The 23,750-nt window shown below is 38.8% G+C and overlaps 1 protein-coding gene across 10 annotated transcripts in view; it reads left to right on the forward strand.

The window, feature by feature from the left end:
• The window catches only part of fat3 (FAT atypical cadherin 3), a 572,050-nt gene that overhangs the window by 508,514 nt on the left and 39,786 nt on the right, over window positions 1-23,750 (forward strand). For all 10 annotated transcript variants that reach the window (XM_062974535.1, XM_062974536.1, XM_062974528.1 and 7 more), the window contains 3 exons: window positions 5,703-5,846; window positions 6,906-7,103; window positions 7,679-8,477. In XM_062974535.1, coding sequence (XP_062830605.1) covers window positions 5,703-5,846; window positions 6,906-7,103; window positions 7,679-8,477 — 1,141 coding nt within the window. The remainder of the gene's footprint in view (window positions 1-5,702; window positions 5,847-6,905; window positions 7,104-7,678; window positions 8,478-23,750) is intronic.

The raw sequence follows: 23,750 nt of genomic DNA on the forward strand, positions 1-23,750 counted from the left end.
AATGTGAGGGATATAAATTCAATTTTTTAATAGAAAAAAACAATAGTTTTTTTATAGATCCTGGAAACTGCACTGGCTCACATTTATACTTGTCTGTTCTGCTGTCAGAATATATAATTGTCAAACCTGGGACAGAGGGGAGGACCAAGACTACTATAATTGTAATACAAAACACAATAATAAGTTCTGCTGGTATCTCCCAGAAAGAAAGTTAATGTTAGAAGCACTACATATTCCTTCACTCCCCAAATTTCTAACACTTTAGTTGAGCATTTTGAGGATTTAGTAGAGGCATCTTAAGAAAAGGAACAAGTATAATTATCAAGGAAATGTGGACACTGCAAATTTAAAGGTGATGTGAAAGATTTTTAGTGTCTCACTCTACAGAATGCAGGAGGTTTAGGTACTGGAGAAAAAATTCATTTCATAATTCTCATTTGTAGGGGACATGTCTTGATATAAATGTGAGCCAGTGCCAGTTTCAACGATCTGTAGAAGAACTGAAAACATGTCCTATAATGTGTTCCTGAGTGGGCCACAGGCTCATGTGCTCCCCCCCTTTTTTCCCCCAGTTATCCATAATCCCTTGTTTCATTCCACTGCAGATTGTGTAAGGTACAGAACTAAATCGGAAGGGTAAACAGGAATTGTGATTGACTAAACTTGATGTGTGCTTTAGCTAGATTACAAAACACTTTTGCAATTGATCAATTCATAGTTTTAGCAAGAGGTGTCTATTCATTCACTAGCAGTCTGTACATTGATAGAGGTGGAATAGGAGAGTGGGGTTGGCCAAAAGTACTGTATGTTGAAATCATTGAACAATAGAATTGGAAAAGAGGGGTCATAGAGAGGATATGGCACTACACACCCTTTGCTCTGGCTTTGCCAACTATTGGTTTTATATGTACCCACTGCAGGCATCTTTACCTTTATTACAGTCCATTCTTACCTTTATTGTAAGAATATATAATTGTCAAAGGAGGAGTGGGGAGGGAACCAAGATTACTTTAGTTGTCATGCAAAACACAATCATAAGTCCTGTTTGTGTCTCCCAGCAAGAAAGTTAATGTTAGAACCACTAAATTAGGCAAGCAAGCAGGTTAAAAATATACTTCCACTTGGGAAATGACTCTGTTTGCCTCAAGGCAAAAGAAAACATCCTTCTCGTATTAATGTGACAGCAGGATGAAGCTGTCAATATTTGGAATCACCATTGCAAATAATTTGCCAACAGAACGCAAGAGAAGCAGAGGCTGTGTGGATTTATTGCCATCTGTAGACCATAGAAGAAATCTTTGAGGAAGAAATAGGTTTGCATAGGTTCCACCGGAATTAAGCAGAATCTTCAGTAAACACAGCAATGCGCAAGCCCTATTGATCTGAATTCAACTTCCAAAAGCCACAGTCCCTAATTATGTTTACGCAGAAGCCGAGCTTGGGAATAATTGTTTAAATTAATTGGTTGGTCCAAATTTGTTAAAAGTTTCTAACAGCAATCCTGAAATTAATTCATGTCATCATTAAATCCCAAAGATGTTATTCTCATTACTTTAATTTATTACTGGCCATTTATTTTGGTAATTTCAAATTATATTTTACAGCATAATGATTTAACAAACAATTTGTACAGAATTCCTTTAGTTAATTGAATTAATTGCTTGGAATTTCTTTAACACTAATGAATCACATTACTTTATTTAAAATTAATGTGGTAGCATCAATAATATTCTCTGCCTTGAAGTAAGGTTTGAATGGTAAAGACGTAAGGGAACACTAGAATATTGTCAACTGGCTTCCTACTCTGTTTTCCCCAATAATGAGTGGCATCATTGGCCTCCCTGATATCAGAGATTTACACATACCTTGATTGATTAGTACAGTTAATTTTTGCTAGACTCTTAAATATCATTGAATCCACTAAATTTCTATAATCTTGGAAAGTTGTGATATTTAAATAAGCACATGAACAACCTGACAGCTAACTCAATTTTCACAACTGACTTAACAGTGTGATCCCCAAAACCAATGACAAGGTCAGTCCAAGATTTTGGAGCATGTACTGCCTTGATCAACCCTGGGCAAATCAGCTTACAACAATGAACTTGGAACTAATATTACAGAGAACTCAAATCAGTGGTCAACTCAATAAATTCAGTCTACCCTAATTTTTCACGGTCAGTGGGGCAGGGGGATTAGAGACACTGGAACCCCATAAAAGCAGAAAAATCAAGTCTATAGGGCCACTTTTTGCTCTACAGCTCTGAAAAGCAGAGCTTTCCAAAAATTTCATGTTAGTCGCAAATTTTTAGAGATGCATCATTTCGCAACATGGTAATTCAATTTAATTAGCAAACCAGAGGGTAAAGTAACATCTTATAAGAGATATGGACATATATACAAACTATAACAAGATGGAGGAGGATATAACATATCTCATGAAAATCTTTCCTTTTTTTGATTCAAAATATATGAGTTATTGCATATTTCATATAGATTCAGAAATTTCTCATTATGTTTGCGCAGCACACCTAAACACTGGAACCGGCACACTACCGTGTTGCAAAACAGTTTAGAAAGCTCTGCTCTAGAGGGATTCTGTAATACAGCAGTGTGCAAATAATCAAATCTGTAAATGCTTAACCCACAAATGTGGGCGTACAATTGCATTATATGGCTGGGTTTTCTTCCATAAAATGCATTTTGAAACCCATTCTTGTAAAAAGTTACCTTTAGTACTCAGGTATTTGGTATTAAATTTAAAAAGCACTTCCTCTTTGCACATGTTAGTACAAATTATAATGTCCTATGTGTAGTGCTTGGATATTTATTTTTTTAGTGTCTCCATTATCAGTAGCCTGCATTTCTAATGCTGTAATTTTAATGCCATGGTGCTATTATGATTATGGATTGTCTTATTTAAAAAGCAGAGCTTGAGACACATTGTGGCAATAACTAAAGAAATGCTATTATTACAAAAGCCAGAGATGGAAATGAGGCCAACCATCTTACGGTGAAATACAAAATGTGACGTCTGATCTTCCATAAGGTGGTAGAGGCTGAAGCTTTGATATAAGCATGTAAATCTTCAGCTATTTCATCTTTACATGAGAGGATAAATAAATTTCCATATTTTTATCTCTGTTGTGGGATAAAATGGTTGTTTCTATGCAGTTTTTACCTGGCATTTGCATAGATCCTCAATGTTTGGAGAAATTATGCTGTGCAGAAATGCACACATCTTTTGCACAAAAATTGAAAGTTTTCCACAAGAAGGGAAACTTTTTTTGCATGAATACATGGATTCCAAAAATATATTGGCAGAAATCATGTATTTTGCACACAAAATTATTTCACAAAAAGTATACTTGTGCATAGAATAATTTCTTGAAACACTTCAAAATATATGAGCATCAGGCAAGAAAACAGCATCTAAGGCTAGACATTCAAAAAGATGAGTATTTTCCATTTTTCACTAAAACAGATTATACTAAACTTTTGATGAGCAACATAATTTTAGAATCCTTTATCCAGTGGGGAAAATTAAATACCCACATAAAACTAAAATTGTTAATAAAAGTGGCTCATGTTTCTCTGACGTAAATGCTCCATTTCTTCTTCACCACTCAGCTTTTTCATTGCCTGATTTTCTGTCCAATCAGCAATTGTTTTGACACCATATAACAAATCAACTTTGTGTCCCCAACTTCCTGGATGGTGTCATGGTATCACAATTTGTGAAAATTCACAAGTTGTTGAAGGAAAGGCAGTATTTTCTTAACACTTTAGTCTACTCTTATGAGGTTGTTCTGTGGCTTTAATAAAACTATATATCTATGGCATATTCTGACAATCTCTCCTTCCCGCAAAAGATATAAAGTGTGAAATGCTAGCTACATGTGAATCAGCATGAGGTAGTAAAATCTTGAAGCACTAAAAGTGGCAGTACCAAAGTGCACATAGACTACATAAAAATACTTTCTCCCATGGTACAAATAATTCCCCCAAATAAAGAAGACTAGTTCGTCTGTTACAGTGCCTCCAGTTGGGACTCAACCAAGCATCCTACTCAGGGAAGGGTTTTTATAGCCTATTACAATTGACAAAAGTGTTCTTCAATCCCCTTCTGCACACTCAGTCTTCTTCCTAGCCCAGTCTTCTCCTTGCTGAATTAGTTTGCTCTTTATCCTGATTTTTTTGAGAGCTCAATACAAAATATAATCCCTTTGTTTTGCTGTCTCACAAAATTGCTGTGTTTCTTCTGAGGACAATATCACATTACCGTTATGAAACAGAGGCATTCGTTTCCCTGTCACCTGGTTTGCTCTTACAGAATTCTGGGGAATATTGTTTAGAGACACCAAGGACATTTCTGACTGAGAATTCCAAAGCCCTGCCCTAAACTACATTTCCCAGAATTCTGTAGGAAAAACCAGGCAATAGCAAAACAGGGACCTGCACTTTAGAACGCTAATGTGATATCATCCTAACTCATTTGTAGAAATACACAAGCCCTATTTAGAACCACATAAGCCTTAGAATGTTCTTAGAGGGAACATGCTGACTGCATTCCCTTTCCTCATCACTCTGCACATGTATGAAGGTTGTTTCCCACAATTTAGAATCCTCAAAACATAATGGTTTGCAAATAGGAAGACTAGGACTTGGAAGGACAGCTTGGAAGGAACAAGACAAGACCCCTCAGTGTAAAAATATATCATTAAATACTAAAGTTAGGATTGTTCTTACCATAGTATTTCACATTTCTATACATGGTTGTGACATCTAGACAGTGAAAACAGCTGATAGGAGGACAATCACCTTGCAATAGTTCAAGAGGAAATCAAACCTGAAATGTCCCTAGAAGCCAAGATGACTAAACTGAGTGTCATACTTCGGACATATCTTAAGACATGATTTACTGGGAAAGCTAATACTGTTTGGTAAAGTAGAAAGCAGTAGACAAAGAAAGACTGTATTCCAAATGGATAGACTCAATCAAGGAGGCCATAGCCCTGAATCTGGCAGTTGATGATAGGGTGACTTGGAGGCCTTCTGTTCATAAGGTCACCATACATGAAGGCCAGTTGATGGTAGTCAACAGCAAAATCGCATGGGGAGGGTATAGCAGAAGTAAGAAATTCAGACTATTTGTGCCCCTTCTCTGTGTCCCCAAAATTAAAACTAGTATGAAAAATGCCTCCTACTCACCCCCCAAGGGCTGCGGGGGACAATGTTGCCATGGTTTTGCTTCCCACCATAAGCTGTTTTAGACAGAGAAGAAAACTTCTTAATCCAGGAAATAAACTGAGGGATGGGTGGGGCATCCTAAAACTCCCTCCCACTGCTCCCATGGGTATGAAAGATTTTTAGTAATAGATATATAAAATAAAATAAAAATAATAGGCAGTGAGGTGGATGAAGCTCTCCAAGGCCCTGGAGGGGATCACTACCAACCCACAACCCCTGCAGTTGTAAAGTATGATGTTCTCTTCAGTTTCTTGTTCCCTACACATAAAAGACAACAAAAGAGGGGACCATGGCTAAGCTGCTTCTTCCCTCAATATATTCAGCTTAACCTGACCTCAAATGCCTGAATAATGATAATGTGTGTAACAAACCCGATATGGAGCCTATAACCTTTTACAGCAGCATTTAAGGATTTCTTTGTTTTTGTTTCAACTTCTTTAACATTTCTTCAGATTTCTGGATATTCATTAGTCATACAGGCAAGAGATAGTGGCATCCCTTCTTTGTCTGCGTCTGTGACTGTCAATGTTGACATTTCTGATGTGAACGATAACAGCCCCGTATTTACACCCGCCAACTACACAGCTGTGATTCAAGTAAGTTTGCCCTGAGCATCAAATAAACCTCACATAGTAGCCTGACCTTTCAAATGTTTCAGTAAAATTTAAGTTGCCTTTGAAAATTTATCAGCTTTCAGCATATGACATTATCTGTTTCTTTCTTCAAAAAGGAAGGGGACACTGGTCCTTAATTCTGTAACCCAGTTATAGATAAGGAGACTGGTTTCCAGAGATAAATCTCAGTTTTCTAGAATTTACCATTGGTACAAAATGGGGCTGAAAAGGTTTTCATATTAGAAGGTACAGCGCATTATAAGCTCGCCCCACACTGAATACGGCGGCTGGGATTTTACATTATGAGTTGTAAATATATGATATGTAACTACATCTGACAATGCCACCCATAGACAACCTCCCTATGAGCCAGGCAGTATCCAACCAAAGGTTTCCAAGACATTGCAAATCAAGATGCTGTGAAATGTCTGCAGTACTATTCTGGTGATTGCACATATTGAGGTAAGACAGCTGGAGAGAACCTTTAGGTTCCTTCCACCAGTGCTTCTCTTAATGTGTCCCAAGATTGGAAAAGTGCAGCAGGCATCATTTTACAGTGCCTAGATCTGTAAAACCATAACCATCATTCTGTTCAGGTGCTGCTCAGCTAAAAGGAGTTTTTTGGAATAGTTTTTAGCCATTGCTGATCATAAAAGTGAACCCCAAAAGCTATGAGCCTGGTTTATGATCTCAAAATTACTAAATAAGATGTTGATTTTTGAACACAAGCTTTTTGCATGGACTGAGAATACTTTGTCAAAATCCAAATGGGAAAATTGATCACATATACTGTATTCTCACAGATTGCTCCTCGGTTGTGTTAGAACCTGACTAAAATTAGGTTTAAACACTGGAACTGAATCAAATTTAGCTATAAACATTGTGAACTAAAAATAATATTCCCTTTATTACCACAAAGCTCATGTTCTTAGCATTCTAGAGAGCAGATGCATTTCCTTCCCAAACGTCCTGAGATATATAATTAAAATGTCTTTTTTTCTTTTCTTTCCCCTTGCCTCCTACTGCATTGTTTGTACAAAGGAAAATAAACCAATAGGAACAAGCATTTTACAGCTGGTGGTAACAGACAAAGACTCTCTGCATAATGGGCCCCCTTTCACCTTCTCTATCCTGGCTGGTAATGAAGAAGGAGAGTTTACATTGGACCAACAAGGCATCCTTCGGTCTGCAGCCACCTTCAAGCGTATGATATCAACTGAATATGTACTCTGTGTTCAGGTAACTCCTCTCTGTATAGTGGATCAAATGAAGGAAAATTGTACTTCTGGCCATTTGTTTCTAGTTTGTATTTCAGAGTAAAGACCAGGGTCAAGTCCTTTTTGACAGAATAGCTTTGTGGTGCTGCAACCTCCTTCGCTTGTGGCATAGCAAGATGTGGGACTTGCCTTTGCATCTTCATCTTTCCGGGGCTGCAGGGGAAGTGGGCATTCACAGTTCCCTGTGGTAGTAAGAATTAGTATAGCAATCATCAGCAACAGCCTTCCATCTTAATTCCCTCATGCACCCTCTAGTTTAGGACTACGTAGAGCCGTTGGATATAGCTATGTGTTGACTTATCGTTCAGCTTACCATCCGGTGGGTCTACTCTAAAATCCTTCCAGAAAGAGAGCTATTGTTATGCTAAAAACAGTTGTTACCTCAAACTAGACTAAAGCCATTGAATCTTAGGACTTGGTAAGGTATGTCCAGGCTTTGATTCAGTAGGTCTGCTCCAGTTGACAATTCTTTTGGCCAGTATTGTACTTCAAATGAATCTTTTTTTTCATTTTCCACTTTCTTGTACATTCAATTAGGCAAAAGATTCTGGGAAACCTCAGCAGGTATCTCACAGCTACATCCAGATCCGGGTGATAGAAGAGAGCATCCACAAGCCAACAGCCATTCCATTGGAGATATTTATCGTCACTATGGAAGATGACTTTCCAGGAGGTGTTATTGGGAAGATACATGCAACGGACCAAGATGTGTATGACGTCCTTTCATATGGTTTGAAGTCTGAGCAAAAGAGTTTGTTCAAAGTCAACAATCATGATGGCAAGATAATCGCCCTTGGAGGGTTGGATAGTGGGAAGTATGTATTGAATGTTTCGGTCAGTGATGGTCGTTTCCAGGTGCCCATGGATGTGACTGTCCATGTTGAGCAGCTGATGCAGGAAATGCTACAGAATACGGTCACTATCCGTTTTGAGAACGTCTCCCCAGAAGATTTTGTGGGGCTCCACATGCATGGATTTCGGCGCACTCTACGCAATGCGGTTCTGACCCAGAAACAAGACAGCTTGCACATCATTAGTATTCAGCCTGTGGCGGGCACCAATCAGCTCGACATGCTGTTTACGGTTCAAATGCACACCGGCGGCTTCTATAAGCCTGCCTACTTGATTCAGAAACTCACCAATGCAAGACGACATTTGGAAAATGTGATTCGCATTTCAGCTATTCTGGAGAAGAATTGCTCTGGACTGGATTGTCAGGAACAGCACTGTGAGCAAAGCCTGTCTATCGATTCCCATTCCCTGATGACCTACAGCACAGCACGAATTAGTTTTGTGTGCCCTAGATTCTACCGAAATGTACGCTGTTCTTGCGATGGTAAGTAGTAATCATCACCTCTTTGTTTTCCCCCATTCTCCACCTGAGAGCTTTATTTTTATTTCTCTAACACCCAGTAATATGGGCAGTTAGTGAAAAGAACTTTTGGAAAAAAAAGTCTGATGGAAAATTGATTTCTCGTGCTCTGCAAGAACAGCTGGTGTTTATTGATGTCAAATGGGGGCTGGTGAACTTTGACTCCTTGGGACAAAGCTGGTCGAGCTTTCCAGCCAAGAAGGTCAATAAACCTCTTGCCATGGAAAGTTTATAGGCCTTTCCCCCCTCCAACCCCACCTTTCACAGTCATGAAAATAGTGTCTAGTACATTAAAACCAAATTTAACTTTTAACTCAAACAGCAAAGTAAACAAGAGTTCATCTCATTCTGTTCTTTTTCCAGGTGTAGTGGAAACAATTGAGATATTTTATTAAGTAGGAGCAAGTGAGGGCTCAGCACTCTAAGGATGTAGCATTTTGTTTTGTTTTGTTCATGGCAACCTTGAATATATGGTCTGAAAGTCTTACAGAAAGGTCAAGAGGCCATGAGCGATCATTACATGCAGTATTGGACTGTTTGTTCTCAGATTTTTCTGGGTCACCATCTATGTGCAACAACTTGGTGTGCCCTTTTTAAAGAACTAAACTGAATGACGACAACACTGAAAGAGAATACATCTGAGCACAAAAGAAATCCTCAGAAATGCTCACTGGACAGCTTTGGTTACAGCCAAAGAAAGCCTGAGTGAGGGTAACATATTCCTGAAATATGTATCTTGCTAGGAATTCTATTCCCAGTGGCAGATGCCATGGATATTCAGTATTCATGCATGCCAGCTGTGGTGTGATTTTTACCTAGTTTACCTTGATTAGCAGACTGAGTTATCAAAATACAAAATAGGCTGAAAGACAGGAAAGCAAGGGGCTCGATACATCTCCAGGGTTTTGGAACTTCGTTTTGCCTTGGATAACATCCAGTGATATAAGTGTTTCAGTCCAAATCTTTGGACTACAATCCATAAAGTTTAATTTTCAAGTCACCTGCACTAATCACAGTGACTGTGATGAAATTGTTCAGAAGCTTATATAACCCAACCACCTGCCCCACAGCAGAAAGAAAGCCAGTCCTGTTATTTTCTCCACCTTGCCCTGGTGTTAGCTGATAGTATTAATGCTTACGAAGTAGTTATTTTTCCTCATCACCAAAATAAAGTATCTGCCCTGTGCGTTAACCTTGCCAGAGGTAATGAAATCCTTCAGGGGTTTTTTTTTCTTCCTTTGCTGCTACTTATGTTCTGTTTATACTTGGAAGTAAGTAGTTTCACACAAAATATTCAGGCCCCGCATTCCACAGCCTTATTTATTTTATTGCTATTTAGTTAGTTAGTTCTCCCATGCTGGGAGAAAGGTGGAGTATAAATCCAATAAATAAATTATTGTTTATATCCCTCCATCTCTCACATTTTGATACACTTAAATACAGTTAAAACAATGGACAGTACAAAAACTAAAACAAATAGTCATATTCAAAATATTTAAAAGGTTATAGAAGGGTTGTAAAATATAATAATGATGATAAAAATAATGATGATATTAAATAATAATTGATTAAAATAATAATGTTAAAAACACAATACACCAACAAGCCTAAGAAACCCCTATGATATACATGGGGTTAACATACTTAGATGGGTACATATTTGCAAAATGGGTACATCTTTATTTTCCTAAGGAATTTCTCTTGTGCATCAGCATGGTGGCTGAATCAGCATTCAGAAAACGAGCTTCTTTGTGTATAGCAAGAAAGGTGGCAATGAGAACTCTTAATGCATTTTTTTGTGATCTCAAAGGCCTCCCAGAAACTAAGAAATTACCACCAGATTAATTGACATGTTGATAATAAATTGACATAATGAGTGTGGAGACAGTTTCTTTATATTTTGAAGGGGGAAAAATTGCGGCCAAGACAGATCATCTTTCATTTCTCTCCCTTAGTCTCTCTAGTTCTTCTCTTAGAAGAAAAATATTACTAAAAACGGGGAAAAGGAAAATGGTACTGATGCATTCCATTATAGGTTTGGGTGAAGGCTCAGAATGATAAGAAATTAGGAAATTCTGCTTTAAGAGACATCAGAAACATTAATGGCATTAATTTTCTCCAAGAAAACATTGTGCTTTCCAAGTATAAATACAGACAGCAACAGTAATAAATCACAATTAATGTAAAGGGGTGACCACACTGATAATTAATCTTCTGTTGCAGTGTAGAGATGTTCTTTTTTAATGAACTACACTTTTCAAATGTAGTTTAGAATGTATCTAAATTAAGGAGTTTTTGTTGTGTGCCTTAAGTCGTTTCTAACTATGGTGATCCCTGAGGCGGGCCTGTCACAGGGTTTTCTTGGCAATATTTATTTGGAGGAGATTTACTTTTTGCACTTTCTGAGACCGAGACCATGTGACTAGGCTGAAGTCACCCAGTGGATTTCCATATCTGAGCAAAGATTCAGACCCTCATCTCCAGAGTCATAGTGGGTCAAACCACTATACCATGCTGGCTCTCACAAATTACCAAATCAAAAAATTCAACATGTTAGTGCTTACTGCCTGAAAATGAGAAACCAGCCAAGGATGAGAGAATTCCTGTTTTTCTTTCCATAGATCTCACCTTCCCTTGTTAGTTTTTAACATGTTATGTCTCTCCCAGAACTAATCATGGTACATGCTAACCAGGTACCTTCAAGTCAAGTGGTTTTGTGCCTTCAAGTCATTTCTGACTTATAGTGACCCTATCAGGTTTTCTCGTACTGAAAATGTGCAACTCGCTCAAGTGCACCCAGTGGTTTTCCAAGGCTGAGTGGGGAATCGAGCCTGGTCTCCAGAGTCATAGTCAAATGTTCAAACCACTAAACCATGTTGGCTTTTCCATAATTCCTTATCATTGGCAATTCCAGCTAGGAATAATGGGAATTGCAATCCAACAGCAACTAGAGAGCCGTAAGTCCTATTTTGATGCAATAGTTAGGAGTCTAAAGCTGCATCATCATGATGGGCTGAAGTCCTAGTTTAAACATGATGCAAATTTGATTTAAAAAATGGGAAAAAGAACGCATGTACCACAAAGAGCTTCTTAGACAAACCATGAGATATAAATGTTTATATTATGATCATAATGACTATATTTGATAAGGGAATTTCAGAAATGTGGTCTGACCCCAACATTCCTGAGGCTGGCTCTTAGTCTGCAAATTTTGGTCACTCACTGCCCTCGGGCTGGATAACTCCCTAAAGCCAGTCTGTGATGTATCAGCTTTTTCAAACTATTGTGAAGACAATTTTGAAACCATTTGGGGAAACCTGAGAGATGTGCAGTTTTTCTGTCGCGCACAGGCGGTTTTGAGAGCCATAGTTAGACAAGAACATTCATAGTGGTGGAAACTCAAGCCAGTAATGCGACAGTGATTTCACCATTCTGGAACTTGGCTGACATCACTTCACGATATACAATATAGTTTAAATATGGGTTGTCAAAAGTCAGCGTTAATGCTGACAAAATGTCACTTTGTAGCGTGGCAGCAGTTGGTTTTCCTGTCTGGAAAATAAAATGTAAGATTCAATATGAGAAAGAGGAGAAAAGGAAATGGATTCAGTACTTTGGATTTCCAGTTTTATTTTTTACTTTGACACATTGAAAGAAGTATCAAAAGCTTCAACCTGAGTCTCTGCTCTATTTGTGTAATAAGCTTTTATAACTATAAAAAGTGTTTAATGCTTCCAGTTTCTCGTTGAAGTCTGTGACTCCACAACTCATAGTAATAACGTCTCTATAATAGGAAAAGAATATGGACAGTTATTTGTGTCTTGGCCAAGAAAGAGTTTCCAGATGCTTGAGAAAAAAATCCACCAAGAAGAATAAAGACAGCTGCAAGGCTGCTGTAGCATTCTTCATGCTTCAGCAAGTATCTATTCAAAAATACACATGGGATGCCTTTTGTTTTGTGTTGTTCTTTTGCACTGAGAATATACTTCTCTTCTAAAAATGTGTTATGTGTGTAACAGTAGCCAGAGCTCTAATTCAGTTACTTAATTAACTAAGTAACGTCTCCTGATCTGACCACCCCACGCTGGTATTGATTGTGAAAACAGAACAGTTTCATCTTCATCCTTGGGCAAAAAAACTAATTTCACGTGGGGAAAACTTCATGTTTTCCCACACAAAATAATGCCCTCAACAACTTCCAAAAGCCCAAATAGCAGTTAGGAACTGCACAAATAATGGGGTTTGGTGTCTTATCCAACAGAGAGTATATTGGATGAATTATTCATTCATGACCAAAAGAATGAGGAATGTGAACATTTACATCTTGATAATTTATTTTTCATAATTTATTATTTTACCAGGTTTCCTGAGGTGATACACTGAAAACCATAAATAAATAAATACCAATTAAAAACAGGTCTCTTTAAAAGTAGTTCTAAAATGAGACAAAAAAATTAAAAACAGCCAGAACAGGTACTCCTAATTTTAAAACAAAGGCCATGTCAGATCACGTAATCTACATTGCCTCCCACAAATTCAGAATGAATGGACCCAGTCTATTCTCCCATGACAGCAAATTCTACAATCAGAGTGTGACTTCAGAGAAAGGTCTCTCACATGTATGCATAGCCTCCCTTTACAGGATAATGGGGTGTATGTCAGACCCTCTACTGGTGCCTTCGAATCTGAGGCAGACTCATATAAGAACCAGCATGGTGTAGATGTATTGAGCATTAAACTGTGACCCCGGAGACTAGCATTCAAACCCTGTGGAAAATCACTGGTTTCCAAACTCAGAGCTGTGGCTTCTTTGATTTAGTCTGTCCAGCTGCATAGAGAGCCAATGTTAAATAATGGATTGAGCAATGGAATATGACTGTGTAGATGAGGGTTCATATCCCCATTTGGACATGGAAAATATAAATCCACTTTGAACAATTATTGCTAGGAAAACTCTGAGATAGGTTCACCTTGGGATCACTATAAGCTGGAAATTACTAGAAGGTACTTAACAACAAGAACATATGGGAGGAGGCAGTCTTTTAGATATCCTGTTGACACACACTCATGGTTTCTTGGCTCATGGCACTCTACGCATACATTTAAACAGTAATCTTTACAATAGTCCAAGAAATTTGGACTGAAGGGTTATGATCTTGAATTTAAGAGAGTGTGCTAGGACTGAGATTTAGTTGCTTGCCTAAGGATGATGTGGAGTCTTAGGCAAGGCAGGATCCATTTTATGGCAGAGACATATCCTTGGCTGCATCAGCTCTGAATGGCACCATTTGGACTCTACTGCTCCAGCATTGAATGATGTAGGTAGAACAAGAGAGTATTACTCCTGGATCAGAACAAATGTGTTGTGGTGTGACATAGCCCCCGTGTTGCATCTTATTTTGTGCAGATGCTACAGTTGTATTTGCAAGGTTTCTTCTACAACCATATGCAGGGCCATAACCCGGGGGGGGGGGGGGGGGGGTTAAGGGTTCAACCTGCCCTGGAAAGGTTTTAAAAAACTGGTTTACTCATGAATTTGAACTTGTTAATCAATTTATGAGTAAACCAGGGTTTTTTTTTAACCTAACACATTTTGGGTTTTTGTTTTTTTTAACTTTTAATACACACACCCCGCCCGCACACGCACTCACCTCTGGCTATGGCCCTGTCTATATGGGATTTGATTACAACAGATTGATGGATTCTGTATAATTTAATTGTTCATTAGTACAGATTGAGCATCTTTTATCTGGAATTGCAAATACTCCAGAATCCAAAATTGTCCACATAGGAGCTGCAATAGTGACCCCTTTGCTTTCTGGTGGTTCAGTGGTCTCACACATAAAGTTATTTAAAAATATTGTATTTAAAATGACCTTAAGGCTATGTGTATATGAAAGTATACAAAAATATGAATAACGGTCATGCTTAACTTGAATCCCATTACCAAGATATCTCATTAGAAATATTCCAAAATCTGAAGAAAAAAAACTCCAAAATACAGAACACTTTTGTCCCAAGCATTTTGGATTAGGGATACTCGACCTGCATTCATTCACTATAAAATGAGAATAATACAACCATGCAAATATAGAGTTGGAAGGTATCTAAAAGATCATGTAATCCAGTCCCTTGTCGATGCAAGTAAAACATCCCGGCCACCAAATTCCAAAGTATTCTGTTCCATTCTCAAACAGCTCTTACTATCAAGAGGTTAATGTTAATATTTATTCAGAATGTCATTTCTTTTTACTTAAGACTTTGCCCTCCAGAGCGGCAGAAAACAAGTTCACTGCATCTTCCACCTGACAACTCTTTAGATATTTGAAAATACTGAAGATGATAGTCTCTTACAACACTGACTTATGTTGTCAAGCAAACAGTTGGTGGCAGAGGTTATACTTCAAGAAGTCACTCCAGTTCTAAGTACATTTCATGCCTGGCGGTAATTTTTTCCCCTCCTGAAATAATGGTGTGCTTTAGTCTTTTAACTTTTTAAAAAAACACAATGGCATTGAAAGAATATTTGCAATTATTCATTCCCTGCTTTTGATTTTTGTTTTGTTTGTTTGTTTGTTTTAAAAAAATATTTTCCCAATTATTAGGAAACCCTATTAGGAAGAATAACAGACAGGCAAGAATATTTTGCAATATTCTGCTGTTATTGAACATCTCAAATGTTGTGGAAAAAATATTCTATGGGGAATAATATGTAGCAGTTTTTGCTTAACAAACAAACACACGTTGTTTTCTGTGCCAAAACAGGGTTTCTCCACAGGAAACCTGTTTTTACTACAGGACCATTTGTTTTATGCACAGAACATAAGAGTTCCATTGTAAAAATGTGTTTTTCTTCATAGAACAATCCCTCAGTATCATTCTGGAACTGCCAAATATTCATTTTCACCTATAGTGGGGGAGAACTTTCATAATTACAGTGTACATCCTCAGATAGAAAGATGAAATTGCAAAGCGTCATATGAACAAAATCTGTATGGTACAGTGATTTGGATGTTGGACTGGGAATGCATTCTGAAACTGCATTATATGGTAGTGCAGATTAGGCCTTAGATTACCTGTTCCCGAACTCTTTAGGGTCTTAGAAACCAATATTAGTGCCTTGACCTTGTCTCAATTGATAACTGGCAACAAATATTTACTCCTATTACATGCGTTTAGGATTGCACACTTATTCCCTCTAATTGAAGCCACAGGAGATTACCATTGATCTCTTTTTGGGATTATTTGGCAAGAATAAAATCCATGTTAATGTATATTAGTTAGAACTAGTTTGAGGAGAAACAACTAACAGCCAATAACATTTTAAAAAATACTTTTTGACTTCAGAGTAGATGCTCGAGCCCTGGCTATAAATCCCCAAAGGTGGATAATGTCCCCATGAGTGCTTCAGTGATTTTAAGTCTCTGCCATTGTGAAATCACCCTGAAAATGTATGTAAGCCAGGAGCAATGCCATAAGACATGATTTGTAGCTTGGGACCCTCGTAACCACAAAGACAGACATAAAGAACTCCCTTCCGTACTTCCAGTATTTTAAAAGTTTTGTGACAGCTATAAAATTCACCTACAGGAGTTTGAATAAAAAGTTGAAATGCTTGTCATTTATCTGTCAAAACCACTCTTACACTTTGATAGAAGTCTTGGCGTGCCCTGAATAGTGGCTTTGTGTACAGACTAAGTTGCCATGCTGAAACCTAAACTGACATTCCAGTACTGGAGCAAAAAGCAGGGACAGACACCCAGTTATGTGTAGCTGGGATGGAACTTCTCTCTATGTGTTACAATTGGAATGGGAAAAGTGCAGCCAGTGGGCAAAAGGCAGCCCCGAGGGACATTTTTGTGGCTGCCAATGTATCTTCTCCCTCTCGCTAATTTTTTGCACTTCCCATTTATAAGGGTAAAGGCTTCCCCTGACATTAAGTCCAGTTGTGACCGACTCTGGGGGTTGGTGCTCATCTCCATTTCTAAGCTGAAGAGCCGGCATTGTCCATAGACACTTCCAAGGTCTTGTGGCCGGCATGACTGCATGGAGCGCCGTTACCTTCCCGCTGGAGTGGTACCTATTGATCTACTCACATTTGCATGTTTTCGAACTGCTAGGTTGGCAGGAGCTGGGGCTAACAGCGGGTGCTCATTCTGCTCCCGGGATTTGAACCTGGGACCTTTTGGTCCGCAAGTTCAGCAGCTCAGCGCTTTAACACACTGTGCCACCAGGGGCCCTTCCCATTTATAACACACACACACTTCCTTGGGTGCATCAACACTAGAACTGATGCAGTTTTGACACCACTTTAGCTACCATGACTTAATTTGTTGGAATCTTTGGAGTTGTAGTTTAATTGGGCTTTAGCCGTCTCTGCCCAAAAAATGCTGTTACCTCACCAAACTACAACTCAATGTCATAGCATTGAGCCCTGGCTATGAACTTGATATCACACTACTTCAGTTCAACAGTATAGATGCACACCTTGTTGGCAGCTGCAGCATCTGGCAGCCTTCTTCCTCCCATTGCTCAAACCAGTCGGGAATGAATAACAGGGTAAGACCAATTGTTGTTCCTTTCAAAAACAGAGAAAAACAGTAAAGACTTTTATAGGCAAAAAAAGGGATTCGGTTCTAATTCAATGCTGCAAAAATTAGTTGTTTGCCAAAGTAATGCATTAGAAAAAATGCTGCTACCCAAACTGTCAAAATTCTTTCCCATCCTTCTTGCCTTATCACTCATCACAATGAACACAGCTGGCCAGCCATGTGTGAGGACCTGAGTGAGAACTTGATGGCCTCCCTGCTTTGTCTGTTTTGGGAAGGACGGCAAAAACATGGTGCCTGTCAATGCTCCTGGGAGATCTCAGTTCATGGCTGGTGGGCTGTGTTTGACTTACTGGAACACCAGTGGTGCAAGCCTGTCGCATTAAATGATTAGCTCCTGCACTCATGCCTCTGGGCTTTCCGAGGAACTAGCGCTGCCCCAAGTCTCAACCAGCTGGCAAAGATTGATTACAGGGCTACCTATTGATTTTATTGCTTGGTGTCAAAAGATTTCACCGGAGGTGAAAAGGTTGTTGAAACATGCGGCGCCTTGTTCCAGGATCTCACCAGGGCTGTCTTTCCACAAAGCTTATGGATATTCATAAGTCCTGGAGCTTTTTTCACCCAAGTGACTTGTCTTTCTGTCAGCCACGGAGAGGCTTGTTGAAAATTATCGCTCGACATGACATAAAACTTAATTGTGTTCTAAGAACAAATATCCTGTGCATACAGATTTGTGTTACTACTATGCAGCAAGCCGGGGATTATGTTAGAAGTCCACAAAATCAGATGGGCGATTAGGAACATCTAAAGATCCCATTTTGACTGTTCTGAATTTTGTGACAACAGTATTAAATCATTACTGCCAACTTCCTCATTTTATAGATAGATATTGATGTAGATGAAACCAAACAGCAAGAAGGGAGGTTTGCTGTTCAGTCTTGGAGCAGAGATTATGATTTTTAATGGTGTGCTGTTGATGGTACTGAAAACAAACAAAAAAGAGAACAAAGGGAGAACTTTTATATGAGGATGAGGAATAGCTGGGTAGATGAGGCAGTGTCTGGAGAAAGAAATAACTGATGTGTGCAAAGCTTTCTTTTGGAAAGTTCAGTTGCTGTTGTAAATATCAGAGAAGTTGGTTTCATTTTCTTCTCTGGTCATGTGGACAGATATGGAATCCATCTGCACTGTAGAATTAATGCAGTTTGACACCACTTAAACTGCCATGACTCACAGCTCTGTAATCCTGGATTTGTAGTTTGGTGAGGAACCATGACACTTTGGATGCTTCCAGACAGGGCTTAAAGTCACGATGAAGCAGGTTTAAGAAGCCCACTTTGGAGTGGGTTCAAGTCCCCACACCCACCCAAATAAGCTGGGCTTTCCCAGTTGCATGCCCCCATGCTATCTCAGTAACTTCCAGAATGGCATGGGGCAAGCCAATCCCCCCCCCCCCCGCCCAGCCTTAAACACACACACACACAAATCTTAGTGACCCCCCCCCCCCCACCGCCTTCTGGTGCATTATTTCAACGCACCAGAAGGCCTACCAGAGAAGCATCATGGCAGCCCAGTAAGTTTATTTTTTTTTAAGGCTTTGTGGGGTTTGGGGCCAAGAAACTGAGAGGGGCTGTGGTGACTGACCCTTTGGTAGTCCCAGGACTACCTGGGAATCAACCCACACAGACCCCATGCCCCATTAGACCCAGGCCTTTCAGGAAGGCCTGGGTCTAATTGGGTATCTAATTAATTTGGGACAAAGCAGGGTTTACCTGCTTTGTCCTGAATTAATTCTCTTTTACCAGATGTGTCATTTGGATGTATCTGGTAAAGGCCTAACAGCCCCGCATTTTGGGGCCTGTCTGGAAGGGCCCTTAATCAGAGAAGACCAACCAATTTGCAGAACAGCTACTCCAAGTATTCCATAGCCTTAAGCCATGGCAGTTAAAAGTGGTGTCAAACTGGATTAATGCTACAGTGTAGATGCAGCCATAGGCTACAATCCAGTACCTCCTCAGATGAGTGTCTCTTTTCATGCAGAGGTATGCTACACCAGCACTATGTAATCCCCATCCAGAATAGCACATGTCAATATCTGTGTGTTGTTGTGATGTGCAACTGTAATGCACAATGCTCAACTACAGTGTGAAACTGAAATAGGCAACGTCACTGTATATGACTCTCTGCTTCTGCCAACAAAACATATGTATTGCCTGTGTTAACAGGATGCTGGTCATGGTCTTCTGAGTAATTGCCATTTACATCCCACCCAACTGCAAATTCCAAGAGGAAAAGGAGGTGCAAAGATTCATTGTTTCTATGGTAGTAATGCCTGAATAATTATGTAGAGATAGGACAGAAATTAATGGCATTGTCTAGTTCAAGGGCCCTTTCATACCACCAAACTATGATGCAATGATTCCATTGTTATTGCCTTGGCTATAGTTACATCCTGTGTAATCTTGGGATTGTAATTAAGTGAGGCACTAGAGCTCTCTGGCTGAGCATTCTAAATACCTCCCAACTATAAATCCCAGAACTGAATAGGATGTTGTTATGGCAATTAAAGTGGAATATAGAGAACTGATGTGGTCTAGTGGCTTGAGTGCTGGGCTTGAGACCAGGTTTCAGTTCCTCACTCAGCCATGGAAACCCACTGGGTGACCTTGGGCAAATCAGGCCATGGGAGTGGAAGCACTTTGCCCTTTCCCATCTTGACCAAAGTCTTATTTTATGTATGATGATATAGTATCCTGACAAATGAGCAGCAATAAGGAGTAGTAGTAGTAGTAACGTAAAGCCAATGTAAAGACAAAATTTTCTAGCTTGGCCGTATATTCCAATTATTGTGCCCAGTGTTACAAATTGTTCATAAAAATTTCCATGCATCATTTTAGCAATGGCAAGGCAGCACAGAGAGTTATTTTATTCCTCTAGGACCAAGCGAGCAAATATTTGATAAAGTAAGGGGGGTGCTCTGAAAAATTAAATTGACCGCACTGCACTGTACATCAGGCAATGGCATTTACAGTCGCTGCTGTATTTGTAAGCAGACTGTGTCCACTCTGAACCGTACAGTAGTAATTTTTCTGTTTCCAGGAGAGAACCTGCAATGCAAAGTAATTTGAACTACACTTCGAGCAAAACCATGTTTATCTTGTACTGGAGTGCATTAGGGACTAACTGTGTGATAACTGCAGAGGGTGTTTGCCCTTATAGTGGAAGTGCAGCACATCCTTTAAACACAGCAAATAAGACTCAGGAGTTGAGTAAATAATGTAACATGGCTAGAGAATACAGATTTTGCAAGACTACTAATAAGGATGCCTTTGATTTTTTTTGCTTTGAAATATTATGTGTGCATATAGATGTTATGCACGTTTAAAAATATTATATAGATATGTAGATGCAAATTTTTTGTTGATTAACCAGATAGATTTCTCATTTAAAATAATTTTGGTATATTAAAGGTCTCTACCTGATACAAATAAATAAATAAATCTGTATCTGGTTTTAAAAAGCTTTACTATTTAATATTTCATTCCAATATAATAATTAATTTATGATGATCTTTGTGTCATCATGTTTCCTGTTCCCGCTTTTTAAATATGATTCCTAAACAAGCATTAGGTTATTGCATAATTGCCAGACTTAAATATAGTCGACATAATCATAAAATTCTAGAGGTGGAAAGACCGCAAGTACTGTACATCTATTCCAGTTCCCTGCTATACAGAAATACACAGCCAAATCACTCCTGAAAGATGCCCATCCAAAGAAAGAGCCCACCACCTTCCAAATCAGTTGGTTCCACTGTTCTGCCATTCTGGTAGTAAAGTAATTCTTCCTAAGGTTATGTTGGAATCTCTTTTCTTGTAATTTATGTTTATTTTTGTAGTGAAATTGTGTCCTGTATATGAAATGGCAAACAAACAATATTGCCAAAGAGAGCCTGAGGATCTGTGAAATGGTGGAAGGCTATAGCAGAGTATGCTTATATATCAGTGTAGTGCTCAATGTGTGGTGAAATGAAGGTTTGCTTTTTGGAATTTCCTCCCAAATATTTTTGACCTATTATCATTATTATTATTTTATTTCTTACCCGCCTCTCCTTAAAACACATAAGCATTGTAAAATACCACAAATGCTAATATTAAAATGTATTTATATAAAAAGTACATAAAATGTATTTCTATTAAATTCATATTAAAATACACAAAACAGAGATTAAACAAAGGACATGTGTTTAAAATTCATGCTTCAAAACTGGCTGGCTAGGCCTTCTGGAAGAGATAGGTCTTTAGATGGCTTTTAAATTTCCAACAGCTCATTTACCTGTTGGAGCTCTTCCAGCAGTCTTTGGGTGGCTGATGAAAAGGTCCTCTGGTGACGGTTGCCCATTGGGTTTTGACCAGTTGGAGTAGCTGCCGCCCCCCCCCCCAGAGGACCTCAGTGTTTGGGGCAGATTGTACGGCAGAAGATGATCCTTTAGGTAACCTGGACCCAAACTGGGTAGGGTCTTAAAGGACCCATGATTGGTTTGGTCCACAGATTCAGAACCCATGATTACAGAGGGATGACCATATTTTTTATATAATAATACACTTTATTTATATTCCGCTTTATCTCCCCGGAGGGACTCTGAGCAGATTACAGTACACATATAAGGAAAACATTCAATTACTTTTACACAGTGAACAGAATGACATACAATACACAGAACAAAGGAAAAGGGCTTCCCCTTTTTCATCTCCAGCATCTGGAGGCAATGCTCAACTTCATCTATGAGGAGGTGCTCTTGTTCCATTTTTCCTTGCCAAAAAGCCTGTTGTCTGTAGACATCTCTGATGGATTGCCGGCATTTCTGCATGGGACACCCTTTTACCTTCCCACTAAGGCAGTACCTATTGATCTACTTGGATAGCATTCTTTCAAACTGCTAGGTTGGACGAAGCTAGAGCTGATAGTGGGAGCTCACCCCAACTTGCAGCTTCGAACTGCCAACCCTCAGGTCAGCAGTTTTCCTGCAGCTAGCGGCTTAACCCACTGTGCTACCGCGGCCCCATATTAAAAGAAATCTAAATATTCGAGCAGATTATGGAATATCCCTAAAGGAGTAAGATTTTGCAGCCTTTCTTCCCAGACATATTTCATATTGAGGAGAAAAAAACATATCTATTATAATTCAATAGTATATATATGTATGTATGTTTATATATATCTCTATGCAGAATTTTGTTCTATTAGTCATTTGGAATCAACACATACAATTAACAGACTCAGCTTTTGCTACTTAGAGGATAAATTTTCAGCCAATAGAAATTAATTTATAAAAACACATGCCTTTTTCCAACTCTAAAAAATGCCCCCTTTGACACTTTATGTTGTTGTGTGGCTTCAATTCATTTTGTGACTAATGTCAATCTTAAGGCAAACCTATCACAGGGTTTTCTGAGGCTGAGTGTGTGTAACTTGGTCAAGGTCACTAAGTGAGCTTAGTAATTGCAGAATCACCCCCCGAGTCAATGTTTACCATTCAAGCCATGACACCGTTTTGGTTAAAAGTCATTAAAATTGGAAGCGGGGAACATGAAAAAAGCCAAAATCGAAAAGATCCATACTGGCACTGAATTACATAAAAAGCTTAGAAGGGTAACAATATCCTTAACCATCTTCTAATGAAGATTGGGTCAGAATGATCTCATTTGGAAGGAATGTTTGCCATCTAAATACAACACGGACAAGTCCTGCCCCATTTCACTCTCCATGGTATTATTCTTTACTATCAAATACATGTAGCCCTTTGTGTTATACTAGAATATGTTACATATTATTTCAGGAGTCTTTCCAAACTGATAGACTGACCTACCAAAGCATTTGTGTATGTATGCCACTAACATGGCCAATCTGGAATTCATGGTACATTTATCTTTCAACTATTTCCTTTGTCGTCAATAGTTTCATCTTCCCTGTATTTCCAAATGTGCATCCTAAATTTGAACTTACTTGTAGCCCCACCGGGAGTAGGGCATAGCTAGAGAGGTCCACCCTTCTGTACATTCATTTCATCAAGGTTTAATTTCCTTAAAAGCCATGGAATTTGATGCCATATGTTTTCACGGCTTCATCAGATGATGCACAATCTTTTTATGGATGCCTGAGACTGTGCCCAAATGAGCAAAATTGCATGCTGCTGCCGTTTATTTAATCTTGTCAGTGTGAATTTTTGTATTTGTCTGTGGGATGTATATATTATGGCACCCATTTATCAGTTGCTTCTAGACAGTGCAATGTAACCCATGTCATGAGATTTCTCACTTTTGCCAATAACAACCAACAGTGCACACCATAAGCCTACTTCCTATGCCCAGATTCAACCCATTCTCTTCTAATCAATGCTGTCATATTCATTTTGATGTTGTTCTCATGTGTAATATCCATATAATGTTTTCATTACAATTCTTATAGCTTAGTTCTAGAATGCTTATACAGTCTGCCTTCATAGGTTTGACTATTGTGATTTTGGTTATTCATGGATTTGATTAAAATGTTACGTCTAGGAATGTCTAGGTCCTCCAGTGCAACTTCTAGCTAAAGTTTATCATTAGATAATCTAGTCACACTAGAGCAGTGGTTCCCAACCTGTAGTCCATGGACCACCAGTGGTGTGCAATAACTTAAATAT

Source organism: Anolis carolinensis, chromosome 3, assembly GCF_035594765.1.
Source record: "Anolis carolinensis isolate JA03-04 chromosome 3, rAnoCar3.1.pri, whole genome shotgun sequence".
NCBI classification, from domain to species: Eukaryota; Metazoa; Chordata; class Lepidosauria; order Squamata; family Dactyloidae; genus Anolis; species Anolis carolinensis.